This window comes from Tachysurus fulvidraco, chromosome 3 (assembly GCF_022655615.1).
Source record: "Tachysurus fulvidraco isolate hzauxx_2018 chromosome 3, HZAU_PFXX_2.0, whole genome shotgun sequence".
In the NCBI taxonomy this organism is placed as follows: Eukaryota; Metazoa; Chordata; class Actinopteri; order Siluriformes; family Bagridae; genus Tachysurus; species Tachysurus fulvidraco.
This window is the reverse complement of record NC_062520.1, coordinates 5,290,687-5,313,225: the sequence shown is the minus strand read 5'-3', so window position 1 is coordinate 5,313,225 and position 22,539 is coordinate 5,290,687. Positions and strand designations below refer to the sequence as shown.

General features: G+C 37.3%; 1 protein-coding gene across 2 annotated transcripts in view; it reads left to right on the top strand.

Annotated features, from left to right (window-relative positions):
• Positions 1–1,281: 1,281 nt before the first annotated feature.
• The window catches only part of plod2 (procollagen-lysine, 2-oxoglutarate 5-dioxygenase 2), a 49,152-nt gene continuing 27,894 nt past the window's right edge, over positions 1,282–22,539 (top strand). Inside the window, exons 1-3 of one of the 2 annotated variants that reach the window (XM_047811588.1) lie at positions 1,282–1,724; positions 17,600–17,691; positions 19,124–19,260. In XM_047811588.1, the coding sequence (XP_047667544.1) occupies positions 1,640–1,724; positions 17,600–17,691; positions 19,124–19,260 (314 nt within the window). In that variant the 5' untranslated portion in view covers positions 1,282–1,639. The remainder of the gene's footprint in view (positions 1,725–17,599; positions 17,692–19,123; positions 19,261–22,539) is intronic. The other variant, XM_027159953.2, reaches the window with a different exon arrangement.

Genomic DNA, 22,539 nt, shown 5'->3' with positions numbered 1-22,539 from the left:
AGGGAAATCTAACCTTTTTGCCACAAGCATTACAAAAACCTCAGCAAAATCCTGGAGGAACTTTTTAAACATGGTGTAACATCTTATACAAAATTCCACTGGTTTTGGCTTTTAAGGCTCTAGAACAAGACTCCATGATTTGCACATCCATAACTACATCTCACCTTTACAGCACTGATAAAGAGATCATACATCTGAGTGATTCCTAGTGTTGAATTTGTATATAAACTGTTGAATAAAGATACTAATTAACACATGAATTCACTCTTACTGTGCAAACAAGATGCTCCAACTCATTTGTTTATTCAGCTGGACCACCAATCACAAACAGTGGAAAGTGATAGGTTTAACTTTCACGCCTGACAAATAGTGCAGTGCAGTGCTTAAACGTGAACACTCTCAGTGTAGAGAGTGGGGATGTCTGGGCTGTCCAGATAGCACAGCCAGAAGGACATATGTTTGTTTCTTACAGAGAGGAAGATTTGCTGGACTAAGACATAAAATATATGAGTAATATACTGAAAAGCGGATATGGTACATTAATTTAACATTAATTACGCTACATTAATTTGGAAGTTTGATTGATGAGTAACAAATAAAGTGTTTAAGCACCTCTTAATCAATCACAATTCACAATACAACAGTATCAATCACATTTGTATAGTAATTACACACAGCAAATCATTTTTTAGGAATTTATAGTTCATTATATGTTGTGGAATGTCCATAAAATAACTTCACTTACAACAAAAAAGGTATAAACATCCAAATAATATTTATAATAATATATTTATAATAATATTATAATAATAATTGAGTCCAAATAATAATAATAATAATAATAATAATAATAATAATAATAATAATAATAATAATAATAATATAAAAAAACTCCAGAAAAAACGTAGATGCTGATTCTTTATTAATTTTTTTTAGTTCTGATTATCAAACAGAACGAGTTTGAGTAATATAATCCTACTTTATATATAGTAATATATAAAAGAGCTGCTGTTATTGGAAATTAATCAACGCTTTTTGACCAATCAGAATCATGAATCATGAAACAAAGAAATGCTTTGAATCATTGTGTTGGATTCTATATGTGGAAAGTTGGGCTATAGTTGGGGAGCATTTTTCAGCTCTCTCTCTCTCTCTCTCTCTCTCTCTCTCTCTCTCTCTCTCTCTCTCTCTCTCTCTCTCTCGCTCTCTCATTTTGTGTGTTAGGGAGGAGGGGGATTGATGTGTAATGGGTCAAAGTGATCACTCCGCCTTTTGCGCATTGGAGCTACTCTTCATTCTCACTCCCCACTCCTCTGTAGGTGCACCTCGTCTTCAGCTCTGTGTATGCACGTGTGTGTGTGTGTGTGTGTGTGTGTGTGTGTGTGTGTGTGTGTGTGTGTGTGTGTGTATGTTCGAAGTGTGTGTTCTCTGCTTCGGGATTGTGTCACTCCTGCGGGACTGAATGGACTGTGAGCGCACTGACCCGCACTGCTGAGCCAAACAAGAAAAAAAGAAAAGAAAAGAAAAAGGAAAAGAAAAAGCGCACAGGCTGACTGGTCGGACTTGCGCTTGTTCTCTCACCCTGTTCTCTGGCTTCTGGGCTTGTTCAAGCACTCTGTCCTGTATCTACAGTCAGATCATGGAGCTCTCGCCGGGGATTTATGCGCTCACCCTTGCGCTCCTGCTTGGTTACGCTCAATGCGCCCGCGAGCAAATACCGACAGGTAAGAAAGTCATGTTGCTAACGATACTATTTTAAAACAGGGTTTAATGCATGGCCCTGACTGTCCTGCAAGTTGCATGGAATTTTACTGGACGTGCCTTACAATTTCATCTTCCTCCAAGCCACGACTTTTGTTACCACACAGTAAAAGTCGCACGTCCAATATGACCTGGGTGTGTTTCACTGTAAAAAAAAAAAAAAAAAAAAAGCCAAGTCGTTATTTACACGTCTTCTAAATTTAAAAAGGTTAAAGATTTTGCAGCCTTTTTTAACAACAAACCATCACATGCTGAAGTGTATGAGAGCAAAGTGTATTTGCTCAGATACGGAAAAATATATATACAAGTGCGCTTTATAAGCTGGCAAATATTACTGTATAGCATTTTCTCTGATAGAGGTCAAGTCCCTTAAAACATTAAGATGGTTCAAAAAAAAAAAAAAAAAAAGAGGATGATGATTTTATTTTGAAATCCCCGATATATTCTCCTTTATTCACTACTAAATTTCTACCACACTCTAAACACATTAATATTTTGAAGTGAGAATTGTTTACTCTGAGTCTGCCCTGTACTACACGCTTGTCTTAAAACTAGAAATCCAGACCAGAGTAAATGGATGTGATCCAAGTAGAACCTAGAGATTCAGCTGGAGCAAATCTGTGATATTTAGTGCATGAAATGTTAAAGGAGGCTTTAACCGTCTTACCTTGTGGAAAGCCGTCACTTTGTAAACATGTTTGTCTTTTTTTTTTTTTTTCACTTTCTCTGCTTAACTAAACACAGCTTGGGCGGACAGGAGAGACCTGTATTAAAGCCATAGCTGAACACCACAAAAGCGGTGCCTTATGTTGGAGCGAGCAGTGCCTGATTGCTACAGTTGACATGAAGATGTACACCACGTGTGCATTGGGTCAACAGATACCACTGGGTGTAACTAATATGACTTAAGTGTTTGAGGTGCAACATTTGCCCAGCTACGTGCATTTTATGCACTTGATGTAGTGCATTTATAGCATAGATTTCCCCCAAAAATAAATAAATAAAAGACAGAAAGTTTTTTCAGCCAATTATTGCTAATGAATAATATTTATTAAACTTTTTTCATTTACTTTTTTTTTCTTCTTTGTTGCACTGTGAAAAACAGTACAGCTTAAAAATATAAATAAACATGTTAAGAAAAGAAGACTACATAATAATCAGAAGACTAGATCCTAATGATACCACAACCATCCACGGAACCTATGGAGCAAAACTGTGAGTGTCTCTGGGTTGGATGGGCGAACTACCATGAAACCCCACACACTCCAATCAATCACAGTGACACTAGTCTGTGAGCTCATATATAAGAAAGAGAGCAGATAGCCTAGACCATGCTAGACCATGTACACAATGTGCAATGAAAGCATGAAGTTTTGGTGTTCTTTAAATTGAAGGAAATGGTTTTTTTTCTTCTGTTTGTTTACATGTCATATATGTATTATGGTTTTTGGAACCGATTTAAAACACAGACTTTGTGATGTCATGCATCACTCAATAGATCAATAGCTACTATGTTGAGAGACCGATAAATATTATATCCAGCCATCACTTAATATATGACATCATCATTTACATTTCCTACACATGCTCTGAACAACTGAAGCACTGCCAAATGGCTCAGCATATGATCCTGACCTTATGACCATGGGAAAGCAGAACATCCATCACCCTCTCTGTGTTCGCATACAGTCTCCATAGGATGTACAGACTGTTTGCAGCAATAAACCGTATGCCTTTGAATCCCAGAGAAGAGCCAGAATATAACACTCTGGGCTCAGCACGCTGCGGCTGCTGGCATCCGAACCCTGCAATTGGCCTTCGGGGGGAACAGGGTGATGGGTTGCCACGTCCTTTTTTGAAGCGGCCTACTTGGGTAAATAGCTTTTAGTTCAGAGTGTGTCAGTGTTAGTGTTTGTTGGTTATGTAGAATTCTACAGAAACCATTACAGTTACAGAGTAATGATCTTGTAATAAGATATTTTTCATGATGGTTTTGAGCCAACGATCAGACGACAGATGATGGAGTAGGACTATGAGACACTACTCTTGGCTCTGTGTTTAGTTTCTTACTTCTCATCTTTGCAGTCTGTCTATCCCATTCTGTACCGATTGCTCAGATTTTCCAAAAGCAATCCCTTATGAGTTTTTCTCTGGATGTCACTTTTAGACTATCCTTAGAGTGTATCAGTGGAGGCAGAAATAAATATCTAAATTATTGTACAACACTATAATAACGCTTCCAAAGAACTTAGTAATATTGTTATACTGAAATCGGAAATCAGATACGGAAATCGAATCCAAAGCAATGCAACGTGTCTGTATAGAGTTAAAATGAATTAACAAGTAAATCTGAGCAGGCAGAAAAAAAATAATAATAATAAACACTTTATTACCACACATCCCCTGCTGTGTGTTGGAAGTTGAGAGCTATTATTTTCAAGTTACTTGTAAAGAACTTTATTTCATAGCACACAGCTCTTATTGCATTTATAAGCATTTCTTACATGTGAAATTAAACATTAGCTCCTTTCCTTTTCTTTCTATTTGGCATACAAGAGAAAGTTTTTAAATTCGCATGTGAAAGTTAGCATTAACTGAAAGTTCCACTACCAGTCGCAAACGTACCTCCTTTAACCTTCAAATAACTGCCTATAACACCTTTTTTTGGTCTGACCACTGCTATAAAAAAACATTTTCAGCTGCCCACTGTATCACTATTGCAAGGAAAATAGTTAATATCAAATATCAAAAATAGTTAAATGTTAGAACGCTACAAAACAAGTACACGTGCTGCTTGAATGCTAGTGAATCTCAGTCGGTGAAGCTTTATGAATTGATTCCCAACTAGGGTTGCAAAATTCCAGGAATTTTCAAGGCTGGAAACTTTCCATGGGAATTAACAGGAATACACAGAAATAAACTGGGAATTTAAAAAAAAAATGCAGAGTTGCCTGTAACCAGGAACTTCAATGTAGTTAAAGAAAATCTCAACAGCATAATTTTGATTAAAACAACAAGATTTAATGCAATTTAAGTTTAATCTGTACCCTGCGTTACTCGGTCACTCGCACACAGCACACTGCTTACTGGAAGGCCATTGAGGCCAAACCCCCTGCATGTACTTGCATTCTTCCGTAACATACACAGTAACACTTTATTTTAGGGTCATTTAACTAGATGCTTATTAGCATGAATATTAATAGAATATTGTCTATGTATTAGTACTTATTAAGCACATATTAATGCCTTATTCTGCATTACCTTATTCTACATTCTTAATTGTACCCAACACCTAAACTTAATAACTACCTTACTAACTCTTAATAAGCAGTAAATTAGGAGTGTTACACATACACAGATAATTTGATGACCCTCTCCCACACACTCACTCCCCCCTGAAATAAAAAAGTCCTCTATAAAATAATGTTTATTACAAGCATAACAATGTTTATTATGCTTTTGTGTTACTCAATGAAAGAATCAATTAAAGTTCTACTTACAATTAAATCAGTCAAGACGTAATTCTTGTGTAATGTGTATTACCCTGCATGCATGGGTATTTATGCAATGTGTATTACCCTGCATGCATGTCTGCTTCTGACCAAACAAAATGTTTATTTATGTTTGTATATGATATAGTTTATATAAATTTCCCTATATTTCCAAATAATTCCCATAAATTCCTGTAAATTCCCATAAATTTCCATAAATTCCCATAAAGTTTCCGATTTTGAATATTTCCAAAATTCCCCAGATTAAGTTCCCGTGGAAAGTTTCCGAAAATTTATCGGAAACTTTCCGCCCCTTTGCAACCCTACTCCCAACAATGAGAAAAATTAGGCAAGATCTAAACTCTTGTACTGTTTGTCCCATTAGCTGGATGTCTGTGCTTTACGTTTGTTTGGGGCATGTGTGGGCTACCATCGAAAAGTTATGAGTTCCATCCCAGGTCCACCAAGTTGCCACTATTGGGCCCCTGAGCAAAGCCCTTAAACCCAATTGCTCAGTTGTATTTAAAAAAAAAAAATTAGATAATGTAAGTCGCTCTTAATAAAGGCGTCTGCCAAATGATGTAAATGTAATGTTTGGAATTTAAATGATCTGGCATCCATCTTAATATGTTTTCCTCCAATTCCCCACTAAAGACAAACCCCCTCCATAACATCCTAATAAATCTAATCCATAAAGCAAGACTAGGCTTGGATACTAGCTAGCATATTTCCGGTTGCAGCGTACACATCACTCAAGCTATGATGTTATTTTTTCCACATTAGAACAAAATGCTTAGGCTATACCACCTTTCCTGAAAAAAAAATAAAATAAATAAAAAATAAGTGTGAAAGCATATATAACCTTATACAGTAGATCAGGATTAGCTAACGATTTGCTAAAGTAAAACATGGAGGGTCTCATTAGCAAAAGTACAGTATATTTATATGAATTTTTACAAAGGTTAAGATCTGAATCTTTTTACTCTAATGAATATATGAGTTGATTCAGTGCAATTAAAATGAAGGAGAACTTAACAGAAAGTATTTCCTCTGCATTCACTATGTAAGGAATATAACTTGTCCGGGTTTGTGCAAACATTCCTTCACCAGTCCACCAGACAAACGGATGCAGTTTGTCATGCATTTAAATGTTAGGAAGCACTAAGACTATTAAATATGTGTTTTTGATCATTTATCTGTTCATAGATCTGACTAAAATATCTTGTCGAATTCATTCATTTTATATTTGTACGTCAGTTACAATCCAGTCATTAGAAACATGTTTAAAGCTATGAAATGACTCAACGTTGAAAGACATATTTTTATGTAAACATTATGTAATATTCTTTATAAATCTGACTGAAAATTATATTTAAGTACATTGAGCGCTGACTTGCTGCTATAGTCAGCTGCCGTTACAGAATTCACCAACTTGAGATATTTCAAGGTTTTCTAATCTAATCTGTTCCTGCACAGTGCTGAGGGACGTGTCTGAGGTTTTGTCAGCATGGTTAATGAGCAGTTTACCACAAAATACAGAGCTTGTTGTTCCTGCCTTACTCTGCGTTTTTTTCCTAATAAAAAATCCCCATAGCAACACCCAGTTTCGAGAAGGAAGTGATGGTAATAATTGTCAGCCATCTTCCTTTCCTTTGATCTTCTGTAATTATGATTATTTTCCATCCTGGGAAAAGTTAAATGGGGCTATTTGGTGTGTTCCATCACTTTCAGAGGTCCTGAGAGATGGCGATAGGTCTGGCAGATGGAGATGGAGTCACCTATTAGTCATCACCAAGAAGCTGTTATTGTTAAGGCAGAGTTAGAGCAGCGTGATTGAAAGTGCCTAACATCAGCCGGTACATGACACGGTTCCGGGGTTATGAGCAGAGACATGTGTGTTTTTTACCCATCATCAGCTCCAAGGGCCCACAGGAGAATATACTTCTATTTTAGTCATGGACAGCTAAAAAGTCTGACCAAGGATCATTTCCTTTGGTTTATTGCACACCCAGGCATCAAATTAGATTTTTTTGGGGCCAGAGCGGAAACACATGGGCTGCCTACCTTGGTGCAGGACGCTGTGTGTGCGTGTGTGTGAGAGAGTTTCCAGACAAGCAGGTACAGTTTACTGCTCTCGTGTACAAGAAGAACTTTCTTGTGGTTACATTAAAATGTTTCCAATTTGACACTATTAGGCTGGTGTGTGTGAGTCAGAGTGTATGTGCATCTCTTCAATGGTTCTTTGAATAGAATGGTTCTTTCCTGATTGGATTCTCCATAGAACTCTTTAAGGTTCCCTAAGAAACACGACCCAAAGAACCCTCAATTCTCCAGGGTCAGTGGTTCAGAGCTTCCACGTTTCCACTTATTTTCTTAAGGGATCTTAGGGTTATTTAGGTTTGTTCAGAGGTTTTATTTGGAGCTTTAAAATGAAAGTAGATGGTTTGGAAGCTTTTTTGAAGGAAAACCTTATCTGTTCACAGACCTTTCAAGGTTTCCTTCAGAGGGATAAACATAAGAACTATTTAGTAGACTAGATAAATGTTTTGTCATTTTGTCTTATTACCTCAGAAGTCCAAGGTCCAGGGTGCAAAAAAGTCCATTTCCTGTCTATGCAATGTTCTTCTTGTTCATCTAAAGATTAAAATGTTCCTTAAGGTTTTTTTTTGTCTTGGCTACTGAATTGAGTTCTACTCAGAACCATTTGCCACAGTGTGTACCTCACAGCTCTAGGGTGAAGTATTTAGTTTCATATTTGAAAGGTTCCCATATTTTTAAGATTCCCACTGTCAATCTTAGAGAAAATGTTTCTCGAAGGATCTAAGGAGATAAATTAGTTATCATGCAGAGTCTACGATCAGTGTGTGTTTCTTCCCAAGGAGTTACAATGGATCAAGCGTTGTTTGAATAGTTAAGTGTTTTTTTGGCCCCGCTTAAGTGAATTTGGTTTGTATTATCACCCTGTCTTATGCCCCGAGTCCCTTGGCAGAGGCTCCAGGTTCCGTGTCGGATCGGTGCAACAGAAAATAGTTGGATGGATGGATGGATGGATGGATGAATTGATAGATAGATGGATTATTATTATTATTGTTGTGTTAGGTACTTTATGGTGTGTTAATATTTAAAATGTTTTAAGTAAGAATTATTTTTATAATGCACTTCTACATATGTAGTGTATGTAATGTTGTCGGTTTGGAAGGTGGCATTACTTATGGCTGTGGTACAGATCTGAGTTGTAATAAGGTCAGATATAAGGGCAGGAATTTAAAGTGGCAGAATACTGAGCATACTTTTTATTAGACTGGAATGTGTCCCAGTGCTTTTTGCCAAAAATAAGCATGACCTACTTTTTTCCAGGATGTAGCATGTTTCCACATTAATTATTTAGTTATTTAAAGACAATATTGTTCCAGGGCACAATTAAGCTCAATATTCATTAAAGTATAAAATAGTTTAGAAATTGACTGGAAAAGAACCTCAATAAATTAAATACAAACTTAAATACAGACCCTAAAGGCTTTTTTTTTTTAATATTTAGCATTTTCTGGGATTGGTTTTTCCCTTAATATGAAATGCCTCAGCTTCACAAGGTTTTCTTTAAAATGACATCTTATTCCATATACGGTGTAAATTCTCAGTAACTAATCACCATTTCCACAATTTCAAGATGCTGAATCGATGTGTAAATATATACTTGAAGATTTTTGTAAGCTACAAAATGATTTTCCTGAAATGCATAGGGGAGGTGGTAGCTCAGTGTATAAGGTGTTGGACTGCTGATTAGAAGGATGTGTGTACAAATCCCAGGGCCACCAAGCTACCTCTCCTGGGCCCCTAAGAATGGCCCTTAACCCTCAATTGCTTAGCTGTATAAATTAGTTTAATGTAATGTGCTCTGGATAAGGGCCTCTGCCAAATGCCTGGATGTAAAATGTAATCCATACAGATCCTATAAACAATTTATGAATAGATATATTCACATATAGCCTGATAAATTAATTGTTTTTTTATTTTTTGTTCTCAAAGTACAAACACTCAATAGCCAGAGAACCAGAGTTGGACCCTTGAACAAATTCTGCTACGATTTAGTATTACCACAGTATACTGTAGGAAACTGAAGATAGGCTTCAAATCAAACAGATTATAGACAAATCACTCAGATTAGGCTTTTTATACAATGGCATAGACGCACGGAGCATGAAATAACTGTGTTCTTTTTCAGTCACTTAACATCGATAATATAGAGAAGTAAAAAAATACAGTACTTGTAAACTAATCCCACTTGAGAAGTCGCATGTGATCGGTGATTAACAGCTACAGTTGTAAACATGATCGTGATTTCTTTTGTCGGTTTCATTTTTTTGTGCCAAAAGAAATGGATAGAAGATGCTATAAACAGTCACACAATTTTCACACAACATTACACTTCCAGTTTGTCACCACAGAGGAATATTTTACAACAGATGCTTGCCTTTTCCAAATTGATCCGAGAAAACAGGTTTCATTAAACAATCGTCTGGATAATCGAGAGCTCTTTACTTTGTACTTGGTGCTAAGATTTAATCGTTGTGAATCATTAACCGTTCAAAGTACCTTTCAATCCATGGGCAAATCCTGACTAATCTCTACAATCAACCCCGCTCCACGTGTCTTTGTGCAGTTTGGCTTGAACCACAGAGATGTAATTGTCTCCAGCTGTGTTGGTGTTGGTAGAGAACGTCTGTCAAACTCAAAGTCGTCTGCAATTCGGGGACAGGAACAGTTTATATTGCATTGCTGGGGAATTCTCAGCTCTGATTAGTAAAACATTTGTTGATTAATTTTCTAGAATAGCATCTCTGACACAAGTCGTATACCGGGACTAGTTTAGCTTAAGAAAATTCTAACAAAGAATCTTATCTTAAGAGTGGTTCAGGACCAATCACAGAGCAGCTCAGGGCAAGGAAAATAATAATTTTATCTTAATAATTAATCTCTTTTATCTTAACTTTTATCTTTTTGTTTTGAAGACTGTGATTGGTTGTCTAATAAAAAAAACAAAAAGTGTTTTTAAAATCTGGTTTATTATAAAACTTCACTTTGTCTCTATGTTAAGATATTTAAGTCTATATTGTGTAGGGATTACGTTCGTGACCGATCATATTAGAGATTGCGCTAACATCTGTATGGTATAAATGTGATGTAAATGTAAATGTAAACATCTCTGTTACAGCACAGAAATGTCATAGAGACAAATATAATTTCTGACACTATGGCATTTCAGCTCTTTTTTTGAGATGTTAGTGTCTCTCTAAATGATATATATATATATATATATATATATATATATATATATATATATATATATATATATATATATATGATTCATTACAGGGGGACACGGTGGCTTAGTGGTTAGCACATTCGCCTCACACCTCCAGGGTTGGGGGTTTCCTCCGGGTACTCTGGTTTCCTCCCCCGGTCCAAAGACTTGCATGGTAGGTTGATTGCCATCTCTGGAAAATTGTCCGTAGTGTGTGAGTGAATGAGAGTGTGTGTGTGCCCTGTGATGGGTTGGCACTCCATCCAGGGTGTATCCTGCCTTGATGCTCGATGACGCCTGAGATAGGCACAGGCTCCCCGTGACCCGAGAAGTTCGGAAGAAAGCGGTAGAAAACGAATGAATGATTCATCACAAAACTAATCCCTACACAATGTAATCTGTATCATCTTATTAACTCACTATCATCATTAAATATTCTATACAACACATTTCTTCAACCCCCTTTTTTGGACATTTTCTCCTCTGATAAAGAAATTATTAATCCTCTTAAAAGTCCTCCTCACTACTCCTAACACTTTTTGACTTTATGGGGTCTTTTAAGGGTTAAGATGCTTTATGAATAACTTCTATCTATCTTTATTAGGATCTTCTCTTTAATGTTAAGGCGAAACTCTCTCATTTCTAGAAAATTTTTAGAATTTTGTCGCACAGAGAAACACTTTACACTGAGAATTTTCACAAATATTGGCCCTGCAGGAACTTCTGTGATGGTGCACCATTTGGTAAACATGTTTTAACAAAAAAGCACTGCATTTAGATGGTGTTTGTGGAAGGAGTCTCCAGAGTCAGAGGAAATTCTGTAAGATCTGTAGGCCTAGAAAGTCTTCAGGAATTAGAAGGATTCTGAGTAACATGACAAGCTGGACAAGCTTTTTGTGTGTGTATGTGTGTGTGTGTGTGTGTGTGTGTGTGTGTGTGTGTGTGTGTGTGTGTGTGTGTGTGTGTGTGTGTGTGTGTGTGTGTGTGTGTGTGTGTAAAAAGTTTGTTTTTAAACACAGAAGGAATTCAGTACCGGCTGTTGGTGACCCTCAAATGTACTGACATACAGTAAATTACATTTAATAGACAATCCCATACACAAAAATTAAATAAAGACCACAATTTACAGAGTATGAGTGTAACATCATATATGATGACTGTTACAATACACACATACAGAAAGGAAAAAATAAAATCAAATATCTTGTAAAAATACATCACTCAACTCCATCATTGATTACTTTCTTAGAACAAAACACCGTGAAGTGTTTCATACAGTTCACTCCTCACAATGCCACCCAGGTGAGAGACTGTGTGTGTGTGTGTGTGTGTGTGTGTGTGTGTGTGTGTGTGTGTGTGTGTGTGTGTGTGTTTGAGTGTGTGTGTATGCTCAGATCGTTTTCAGGTCATTCTTTGGTCCAACAGTTGGAGTGTGGGGAAAGCATGCATAAGGACGTCAGGATTTTGTATGATTGTTGTGTTTTTGTTTTTTTTTTTAATTATTGATGCAACTTTAGCAGCAAAGTTTTTTTTTTTGCGAAAATATTACTCGGATTAGTGGTTAAGGTGTTGGACCATTCATTAGACAGTTGTGAGCTTGAATCCCAGGGCCACCAAGCTGCTTCTCATTGGCCCCTGAGCAAGGCCCTTATCCTTCACTGGCTCAGCTGTATAAATGAAATAAATGCACATGGCTCTGGATAAGCTGTCTGTCAAATGCTGGAAATGTAAAAACAGGATTCTTTTTTTTTAACTCCTCCTGGTGAAGACACATACTGTATGTAATGACTTTCTGTGTATGTTGCTGAGTTTGCTTGATGTCAGTAATCTCGATAAAGGAAGAAAAGCACGGCTTTGTTAAGGTTCGGATAGGTCAAGTCTGTCGGATATATCGTCTTATTCCTGGTACAGTAGGTTCTCTTTAAAGCTAGGGAGACAGAGCAAGAGATTAATGTGAGTCATGAGTAAAAGTACTGTATATCCAGAGCACTAAAATCTTCAGGACATGACATCAGCTGCATTTTTTCCCCCCAAAGATAGTTTCATGCCATCGTTTAAGTGTAAAGTTAAAAAAGCGCTTCTCTGTGATTGTACTGTGACTGAAGGATGAGTCATTTATTCGAGACAGAAAATATTTCCCATATTATTTTAGGAAAAGTCGGAGGATGTTGCCTGCCGTATACATTAACACTACACAAACAGGGGAAAAGTCACTTTTTTTTCCATCTGACCTTCTGCATTTCTCATTTAAACCCCGATTAAAGTCACATTTGAATCGTGCCACAATGAGGTAACGTCGCATGTAAGCGCCTCAGGCTAAACATTACCTTTGTGATCCGGTCGCGAAGCCGGAAGCGTCTGAAATGTTTTCTGTTACAGTGAACACAGCTGTTTGGCAGTAATATGTTCTCCAGATGTTCCTCACCAATCCCACTCTACTTTTCAAGATTAAAATGAGAATGTGTGTAAAGGCCGTCTGAGTGCGTTCGGTGAAGTGGCCTTGTCTATTCGTGATGCGAAAGAATCGTAACGTAGATGGAAGAGAGAACCAAGACTCTCTGAGACAATGATTCAAACTATTAATAGCCTACAAACCGAATGCACTGAATTACTTTTCACTCTATCTCATTAAATATCTTGAACTATTTCTCTTCATCTTTATTAGGTCAGTGTTGCTGAGATTTTAGTTTAAAAAAGAACATTTTATTAGGTTTGATATATTAATTGTGTTGTATTTACTAATGAATAAATTGGGCTAAAAAAATTTGGACTCGAGCATGGAAATAAATTCAATTAACTTTTATTGGTGCAGTGCATTTTAACAGTAGACTGTCCCCAGATTTATAGGAACCTAGATGTAGATTTAAATCCCAAACAAACAAGCCAGAGGTCGGAGTGGTGATTAAAAACTCTTAAAAAGAAACCTTCATAGGATCCAGAGTCACTCTTCCCCTTCTGGGTGACACTGGGTTGTAATGGGAATGTAATTCTTTTTGGCACCCCATGTGGGACTGCTTTTCCAGTAGCGATGGATCTTAATGGCCTCCACCAGCTTGGCATAGCAGCTCTGTCTGCAGGGTTGGTTAGCACAAAACAGTGTACAGCAGTATTTCATGCATTTTCTACACTGGTATGTTGTAAAGTGGCAGTTTTTTGTCTGCTGTTTTGGTCAATGTCTAGATATTTTGCCACATCTAACATTTATTTATGAATAGTTATTGTGCATGAATAATTGGCATTCTTGCTGAACATGCTGACTTTCCAGACTTTTAGCATCTATTTTTTTTTTTTTCATGTGGGCACAGTTTGGTCCTCCGCCCTGTGTGTGTGTGTGTGTGTGTGTGTGTGTGTGTGTGTGTGTGTGTGTGTGTGTGTGTGTGTGTGTGTGTGTGTGTGGAGTTTGCATGTTCTTCCTGTGCTTCAGAGCTTTCCTTCGAGTACTTTGTTCCCACACTAGTCCAAAGACATGAGCTGTAGGCTGATTGGCATCTCTAAATTGTCTGTAGTGTGTGAGTGTGTGAGTGTAAATGTGCCCTGTGATGGCTTGGGACCCTGCCTAGGTGCCCTCTGCGATAGACACTAGGTTCCTTGCAACTCTGTGTAGGATAAATGCTACAGAAAATGGATAAATGAATGAATTAATGGATTGATGGAGTTCCCTTTACATGTAACTCTCCTAATTATCTGTTGTCTTCATTTGACCCAAAATGCAGCAAGCCATTTAACCTGCACAAGAACATGAGAAAGCATCTCTCTCTCATTCTGGCTATCTCAAACTCTTTCTCAAGAGCTATTCGGAAAGGTTCATACTGTACTGTAGGTGCATCTCCACGTCAGAGATGATCAAATAGCACTTAACCCTACTAATACTCCTCTTTAAATACAAGCTTTATCGTGGTCAGGCTCATGCTGGAATACACCACTGATGGGAGTTGTTTTTTTAGTTGCATTTGTTCTTTACTGTTTTTATTGCTTCGTTGTTTATTTTGTTTTTTTTTTTCATTTCTATTTGATTTTATTGTATTATGGTGCACTTTTGGAAACGCTTGTCTTTTAAAGGTGTTATATAAATAAAAATGCTTTGATGTTGGATCACAATTTAGACCTTATTTATGTAAAAAAAATCTTCCAATGCTTTTATCGAGAACATTTTCCACATTGTAACAGCACCTCATGGACTTCTCTAAAAGCCCTATTCTGAACGGAAATATCCAGTCAATCATGTTTGTGATTTAGTCTGCTATACTTTTCTACTCATTTCTAAAAAGCACAGCATATTAAAACTGTCCTCTCACAGTGGTTTCCTGTCCAAGCTGATTTCCCCCCCCAGTGCTCTCTTGGAGCACAAGTTCTCTTTGCCTTATGTAAGTAGATCAAAGAGTCAGTAAGAAATTTGTGCAAAGTTGACTAGAGAAAAAATGATTCAGTAGATATGATGGACTGACTATTTGGAAGGTCATGAGTTCAAATGCCACTGCAACTGCTGAACCCTACAGTCAGGAACTTCACACTTATCTGCTGAGTTGAATTAATGAGTTAAAAGTAAAAATGTAATGTTCTTTTATTTCTCCAAGTCATTCTGGATGGAATTTGTGATTGTTCTGGTTGTGTTCATGTTGATCATTGAGTGTCATTGATCATTGAATATATATATTTAATATGTATATATGCACGGTGGCTTAGTGGTTAGCACGTTCGCCTCACACCTCCAGGGTTGGAGGTTCGATTCCCGCCTCCGCCTTGTGTGTGTGGAGTTTGCATGTTCTCCCCGTGCCTCGGGGGTTTCCTCCGGGTACTCCGGTTTCCTCCCCCGGTCCAAAGACATGCATGGTAGGTTGATTGGCATCTCTGGAAAATTGTCCGTAGTATGTGAGTGAATGAGAGTGTGTGTGCCCTGTGATGGGTTGGCACTCCGCCAAGGGTGTAATCCTGCCTCGATGGCCGATGACACTTGAGATAGGCACAGGCTCCCCGTGACCCAAGGTAGTTCGGATAAGCGGTAGAAAATTAATGAATGAATGAAAGAAAAATCACAAAAATTTCACACACACACACACACATATATTTATATATAATACATGTGTTAGACGTCCACCTGAAAACTGTCAGCCATCTTGAATTGTTGGCGATTTTTCTGCAATTTGATAAAAAAAAAAACATATTACATGCTGTGATTGTGTGTTCTTTTTGTAAAAGTTTGTTGATTTATTCTTCAAGTGAATTTAAAAATGTGTAATTTAAGCGAGGAATTTCGACCAGTAAATCAAATTTTTCCAGATTTTTGTCTGGACTGTATCGTGATTTTTTTTTTTTTTAAAAATGGGTTAATTTGCCACCTCTGTTCCAGACATACAATTAGCCTGAGTGGTATGTTGGGTTATAGCTAGTTATTACTCACATGGTCTAAATGATGATCTGTTGGGTTTTCTACCAGACTATATTTTGCGCTCTCCAAGATGGACGGCATGTTTGAACGATGAAATAATGAGCAGAATTTCTACAGAAAATTTACATCCAAAGTAAATATATTTCAGTGACTAATTGCACTGCTGATAGCCAGCCCTAACTCTGTTTGATAGTACTAGTACCTCTCCATCTTTGAATTGAATTTCTACACTGCTTTTTTACTGTATCGGTTTCCTAAACAACACTCTATAACTCACATAGACACTTGGGAAACGTAAAGTAATTGACAAGCACATTTTCTTACTGTGAGGAAATGATTTTGGTACCTTTGGTGCTTGGACCCCTAATTATAGCGATTACAAATCTCTTCTCTGTGTTTATCCATTTAACACGAGGGAATAAACTTCTTGAATCCATTCACATAATGTTGACATAGGTTTGAGGTTTGGTTGCAGTTTGGTTTGAAGTAACTTGAGACCCTTTTTTTATTCCATATTGTGGCCAAAAAACTACATACATGCCATTATGGTGAAGTGGCACTCAAGAAGCGAGGGATTTTGGCATGGCTGGTGTTTTACATTGTGTAATATACACAAGTCTGGTTACAGAAGGTAGAAAAATGTGTATAGTAACCGTCATAGTTAGAGTCCTAATTGCAATTATTACAATTACCATTTTTAGGTGGGGGGGAGTGTATGGGCAGGTGAATAATGTACAAGAGATCTAATTGTGGAAAGAATGATGGTTTAACAATTAGGAGAACAATACAATAAATCTCTGTATGTATGTGTTAAACATATAATCCAACGTTGTGTCAAAATTTCTCAAAGTGTACCAGACATTGGTGGATATTATGTGTCATGTCTCAGTCCACAGTGGTGGTTAAAATGAAGACCTTTAAGAATCTGTAGCATTTCAGAAGTATTTCTGTTTTTATCTAGCCTGCTAGGAACCTTGTGTTCATAGAGTTGTGGTACCTCAATGGTTAAGGTGTTGGATTACTGATTGGAAGGTTATGAGTTCAAGTCTCAGGGCCACCAATCTGGCACCCCTGAGTGAGGCCCTTAACCCTCAATTGCTCAGCTGTAAAGAAATGTAAATATGTAAAGAAGCAAACAAATGTTTCCACACAAATGTTTGTATCCTCAAAGTAAATGATGATATCAAACCCATTTTTGCTCTTGCTCTCTGAGATGCCCCAAGTGATTGTCCGTAAGTCTCTAAAATGTGAAAGTCTTATCTTCAGCCACTAAACGTTTGTGTAAGGTTATCAACAAAACACACGTCTAAAACACACCGAATTCCAGCAGAGTCCTTTTATATTAGACTTGCAGACATTTCCATCCGATTTCCATTCGGTCAATGCAACAGAAGGACAGTGTACTGGTAATGAGGGCATGATATGTTGTGTGAATAAAAACCAACAGAAGAAACATATGCATTGTTTGATGGTTAAAGTATTTATTGTAGCTTAGTGCACAATTCAAACTCTATGTTTGTTTCTTCTGCTTAACATTATTGTATCATTCCCATCATTCCCAAAAGTGATTGGGATTCGAAGTAAATGTGATTGGGATTTAGTGTAAATGTGATTGGGATTTGAACATGACCCTGTATATTTCTTTTTCTCTTTCTCTAGAAAAACTTCTCGTCCTCACTGTCGCCACACAAGAATCTGACGGCTTTCTGCGCTTCATGCAGTCCGCAAATTACTTCAAATATTCAGTAAAGGTAAGATGACTCACTGTGAGAAATGGGTAGTCAGTTACTCATTGCCAAATCTGTTTTTCCTAAACCAATGCCCTCAAGTTAGTCTGAATTCTTTGGAGCATTGTGTGATTTCAGAATGTCGGGATTTCAAATAATTTCACAGACGAACTAAAAGGAGTGAACAGGATCCGGAGCATCATGCACGTCAAAAATGTCTGGCTTCAAACGCTGCTTTGGATTTGAGAATGTTTTTTTTCTGTAATTAAAAAAATTTAAACAAATAAAAATCTGTAAAATGTTTCAGTAGTGAATCACGACCAGGTCGATCGAGGCTAGGTAGGTCTTGTGTTTTACTGCGGTGTTTCTTAACGTAGCGTGAAAATTGTGTTTGAAGACTGAGAGCTTGGATTCAGCTGGCTTTGCTTTGGTGTCTGGTCTGATTCCATAAATGGCAGCCTTTAAGCAAACGGCTCAGTCTTTGCTCTGGACCAAAGCACACGAGGATTTTTAATGCCAGGAAGAAATTTAGAAGATTGTTTAGATGAAGAAGAGATGAAATATCTCTTCATATCAGGTTGTCTGTAGCATTTATGCATTTAAATTCAAATTCTCGAGGAGGATATTTGAATTTAAAGATTAGACAAAAGAGCTAGTCTAGTCTAGATAGTTATTTTACCATAGAGCAAAATAGAGGAACAAACTAGATCTCAGGTCCATAAGTGTATGCTGGGCCATGTGGCAGTACAGTAGTTAAGGCCTACAGCTCAGAAGAGTGTGAGCTTGAACCCCGGGTCCACCAAGCTACCACTGCTGGGCCCCTAAGCAAGACCCTTAAGCCTCAGGTATGTAAATTGAGATTAATTGTGTGTCACTCTTGTTAAGGGCATCAGCCAAATACTGTAAATGGAAATGTTCTAAAGTTAATGTCATGGTTCTTCAGGAGCCTGCAAAACATTTGGTGTTTCGGTGTTTCTTTCTAAAAAGAACTAAATTGCAACAGAAGGGTAAATACTCTTTTTTTTTTTTACCTGAAAATGATTTAATAAATAAACTGTATTATCTAAGAATCAGGTATTTTCTGAACTCTGGGTTGAGGAGACCATCTGGAGTTTCTGAGTATGAATTCCAGGTAGAGCGAGCGTTTTATTATACGTATAGTATAGAAATGAGTTTATTCCAGTTTCACAAAATGCCAAGTGTGAATACTTATGAGAGACACCGTATTTATTATTAAACCATTATTTCAAAAATAGATTTTTGGTGTTATGGGTTGAATTCTGAATAAAGCGTTCAGATACGTGACATTAAATTATTCTTATTAATTATTATTATTTAGTTACATAGTTTTAATTTTTTTTTCCAACCCACTTAATATTCTTCTAAATGTAAAATGGCATTGTTGTGTAAAATAAATTTAAAAACACAGATCTAAATCACATCTGGTCTTTTCCAGGTGTTAGGGATGGGTGAGGAATGGAAAGGAGGAGACGTGGGACACTCTATTGGTGGAGGACAGAAGGTCAGACTGCTCAAGGAAGCAATGGAAGCTCTGGCTGTCCAAGAAGACCTGGTGATCCTTTTTGTGGACAGGTACGGAGTGATATAGGAGCAGAGACACGATGCTAATTTGAGACATTTTGGCTAGCTGTTGAAGTCCCCTCGAGACCTGAGATGTATATGTTAAACCATGTTTTTAATCTTTTTAATGGCTCTGGTTGCAGATATGTATGCTGACACAATCTTTCTGACCAATCAGATGAGTGTGCTGAATTTGTTAGCATTATGACTATAACAAGGCTCTCAAGTTTTGAAGACAGGCAAGCGTGACATCTCCACCCCCCACTCCGGAACAAAAAAAAAAAAAATTAAATAATGGGGGAGTTGTGATTGTTAAGGATCACTGACTGCAATTTAACCAACTACAAAGTATTTGTTTAATTTCCATTTATTAATTTGTGTGTGTGTGTGTGTGTGTGTGTGTGTGTGAGTGTTTATTGTAAGTGTTTGTTGCCCTTTTGGACTCCTTTATCATTTATCATTTATCCTTTATCATTTGCTCCCATTCAACAGTTCGGCTCAAGCCCAGACATTTTTAGGGTCATGACTGAAGACAATGTCCCGTCCAGAGACAAGCTGAGTTTTTGTTCAAACCGACCATCGAAAATACCCTCGCTATAGAATATTATTTTTTTTCATTGGTTGTTGCGTTAAATCTTACCCAGATAGTGCTATTTAATGATTGGCTATTGTGTAGCCTCTTTTTTTTTGATTAGCTGATAATTGTCAGGCTCGACTAAGAACTGAGACCCACTTGATTCCTGCTTGATTGGTTCCATAGAGACAGCGGTGCGGACTGATACATTTTGCGCGCTGCGGCATATTAAATATATGATAAATAGTTAAAATGTTTATCTCCGTGAGAAATACGATGTGTGGCGGGAGAGCGTTAGAAAAGACTGACATGAGTGATTGTCACTCTCAATGCGTGACACTTGACAGCCCTTCTATAATATGCTGTAGCTGAACCTTACTTGCTAATTTCATTCCCCATTAGTTACATGCAGAGTGTTTGTTTAAGCTAAATAACAGCTAGGTTATTAAAAGGAGAAAAAGACAAACCTAGGGTAAAAAACTTACTCAGGCTTTCACACTTCTAGCCAAGACTCACAATAGCCTTACTGTGGGCTCAAGTTCGAATCGCACCTTCTATAGGTTCTCATTAGAAACTGTGGGTCAGAAGAAGGTTAGGGACTTTTTTCACTTTTCACGTAGACCAGATGTTTCTCGCCTAGAGCTGGCAGTGGAATCATTTAGATCCTGTGCTATTTGATATGTTACTGTGATTGGGATTAATATGGAGCTAAATTGCTGCTGGCTAAGATTACGTAAAAAACTGGAAGAGAGATCCTGATACAAAGCATACACTATTTGACTTTTAGCAGGCAGCGCCAACAGCCTGCTGAGGGTCACGATATTCAATCAACTCTATTGAGAATATACATTTGTCCAATGACTAGCACTTATGCTATATTTACTTGCCCAGTCAGATTAAATAGTCTTTCATTTTACCATCCATTACTCACATTAAATTATGGCCTTTCTAGCATAATGAGTGTGTCTGGCTGGCTACAATAGACACTGACATTAATTATCATGATGCCAGTTTATAGAGAACCCCGTGTGTTTTCAGCTCTCTACATACCTACCTGCAACATGGGCTGTTTTCTGTTGCTTGAGATGGATCCATAAAAACACCTTTCCTCAATTCAGAGAAAGTCCTTATTATAAAAGGTTCTGTGGTTTGGAGACTGCTAATTATAAATGCACACGTCTGAATTCAGACTAAAATTTCAGGTTGCTTTATGGCTTCAGAGTTTAGAGGAAAGCTCATAATGACAGCCTTTATTCGAAGAATATCTGAGGCTTGAGTTTAAGCGCGGTATTCATAAAAATTATAGTGCTGAGAATTCACCTTCGCTTCAGCTGCTGATCTTAAAATGGTGAGGTGTCTAGTCTGTAATGCAGACCTGTCTGGTGGAGATGCATGTTGCGATACTGTGCCATGTTTTTCAAGCTCTATATGAACAAAGATATTTATAAATATTTTGCACGAGCATTCGCACAGGAACAGTGGAAAAACTTTGTGTAAACGTACACGATTTATTTACAAGACTAAAATAAAAAAAAAAGAAGAAGAAACAAATATTAATTCATTTAAATGAATGTAAAGTAAAATTGTTATTGTTATTTATTTTAGTAAAATAGATTTGAAGACATTTCATGCACTTAAATGAAAGCAATACAAAACAAATCAGTGAAGGCAAACAGACTAGCCATTTAATGAGAACAAAAGTAATGGCACCTTATGAAAGTAGAAGTTAGTGTTGGTCTATAGTAGCTAAAGCTCTAAAGCTCACCTTATATGGTTTTGTGGGTGTGGCTAAATGTAAACCAGCCATCAAGTACATTTTTTTATTTTATTTTATATTATATACTCTTGTAGACATTTGTCTACTTGGAGTATTTATTTCAAGCAGATGTCTAAGCTGTTGAGTTAAGGTCTTGCTCAAGGCTCTACCAGCAGCTAGGATGTGACCTCACATTCCTCTGGGTTATTATTGCAGAACCGTTGGACATTGGCATGAAGGAATTAGTGTTAAGTCTGTAATGATTTCAGACATGTCTCTGACCTGTTAGTTCCTCAGGAGCTCTTGGTCCAACTTTTTGTAGAAAGGACATTATTTACATTTACATTATTTCCTGTCCAGTGTGACCCAAATTAGGATGAGGTTCCCTTCTGAGTCTGGTCCTCTCAAGGTTTCTTCCTCATAGAATAGAATGGGGGCATAGAAGCCTTTATTATTGCCACATATACATTACAGCACAGTGGAATTCTTTTCTTCACATACCCCAACTGAGGAGGTTGGGGTCAGAGTGCAGGTTGTGGGTTGAGGGCCTTGCTCAAGGGCCCAGCAGTGGCAGCTTGGCTGTGATGGACCTTGAACCCCAATTCACAACCCAGAGCCTTAACCAGTTGAGCCACCACTGCCCCAATATCATCCCAGGGAGTTTTTCCTCACCACCATCACCTCAGGCTTGATCATTAGGGATAAATGTTAAAGATAAATACAAACTTAATTTTAAACTCTGTTTTTATACTTCTGTAAGCTGCTTTGAGACAATGTCAATTGCTAAAAGTGCTATACAAATGAATTGAATTGAATTGAAATAGATGTGAAAATCTGGACACAATTGGAGGTATGATGTGCAGTTTATGCTTATGTATGATTAGTTCTGATGTCAAGTGGTTCTTCAAATGTCAAGGTCTCCTTTAACTGTGAAAAAAATCTCAAATGTCTGTTACAAAAA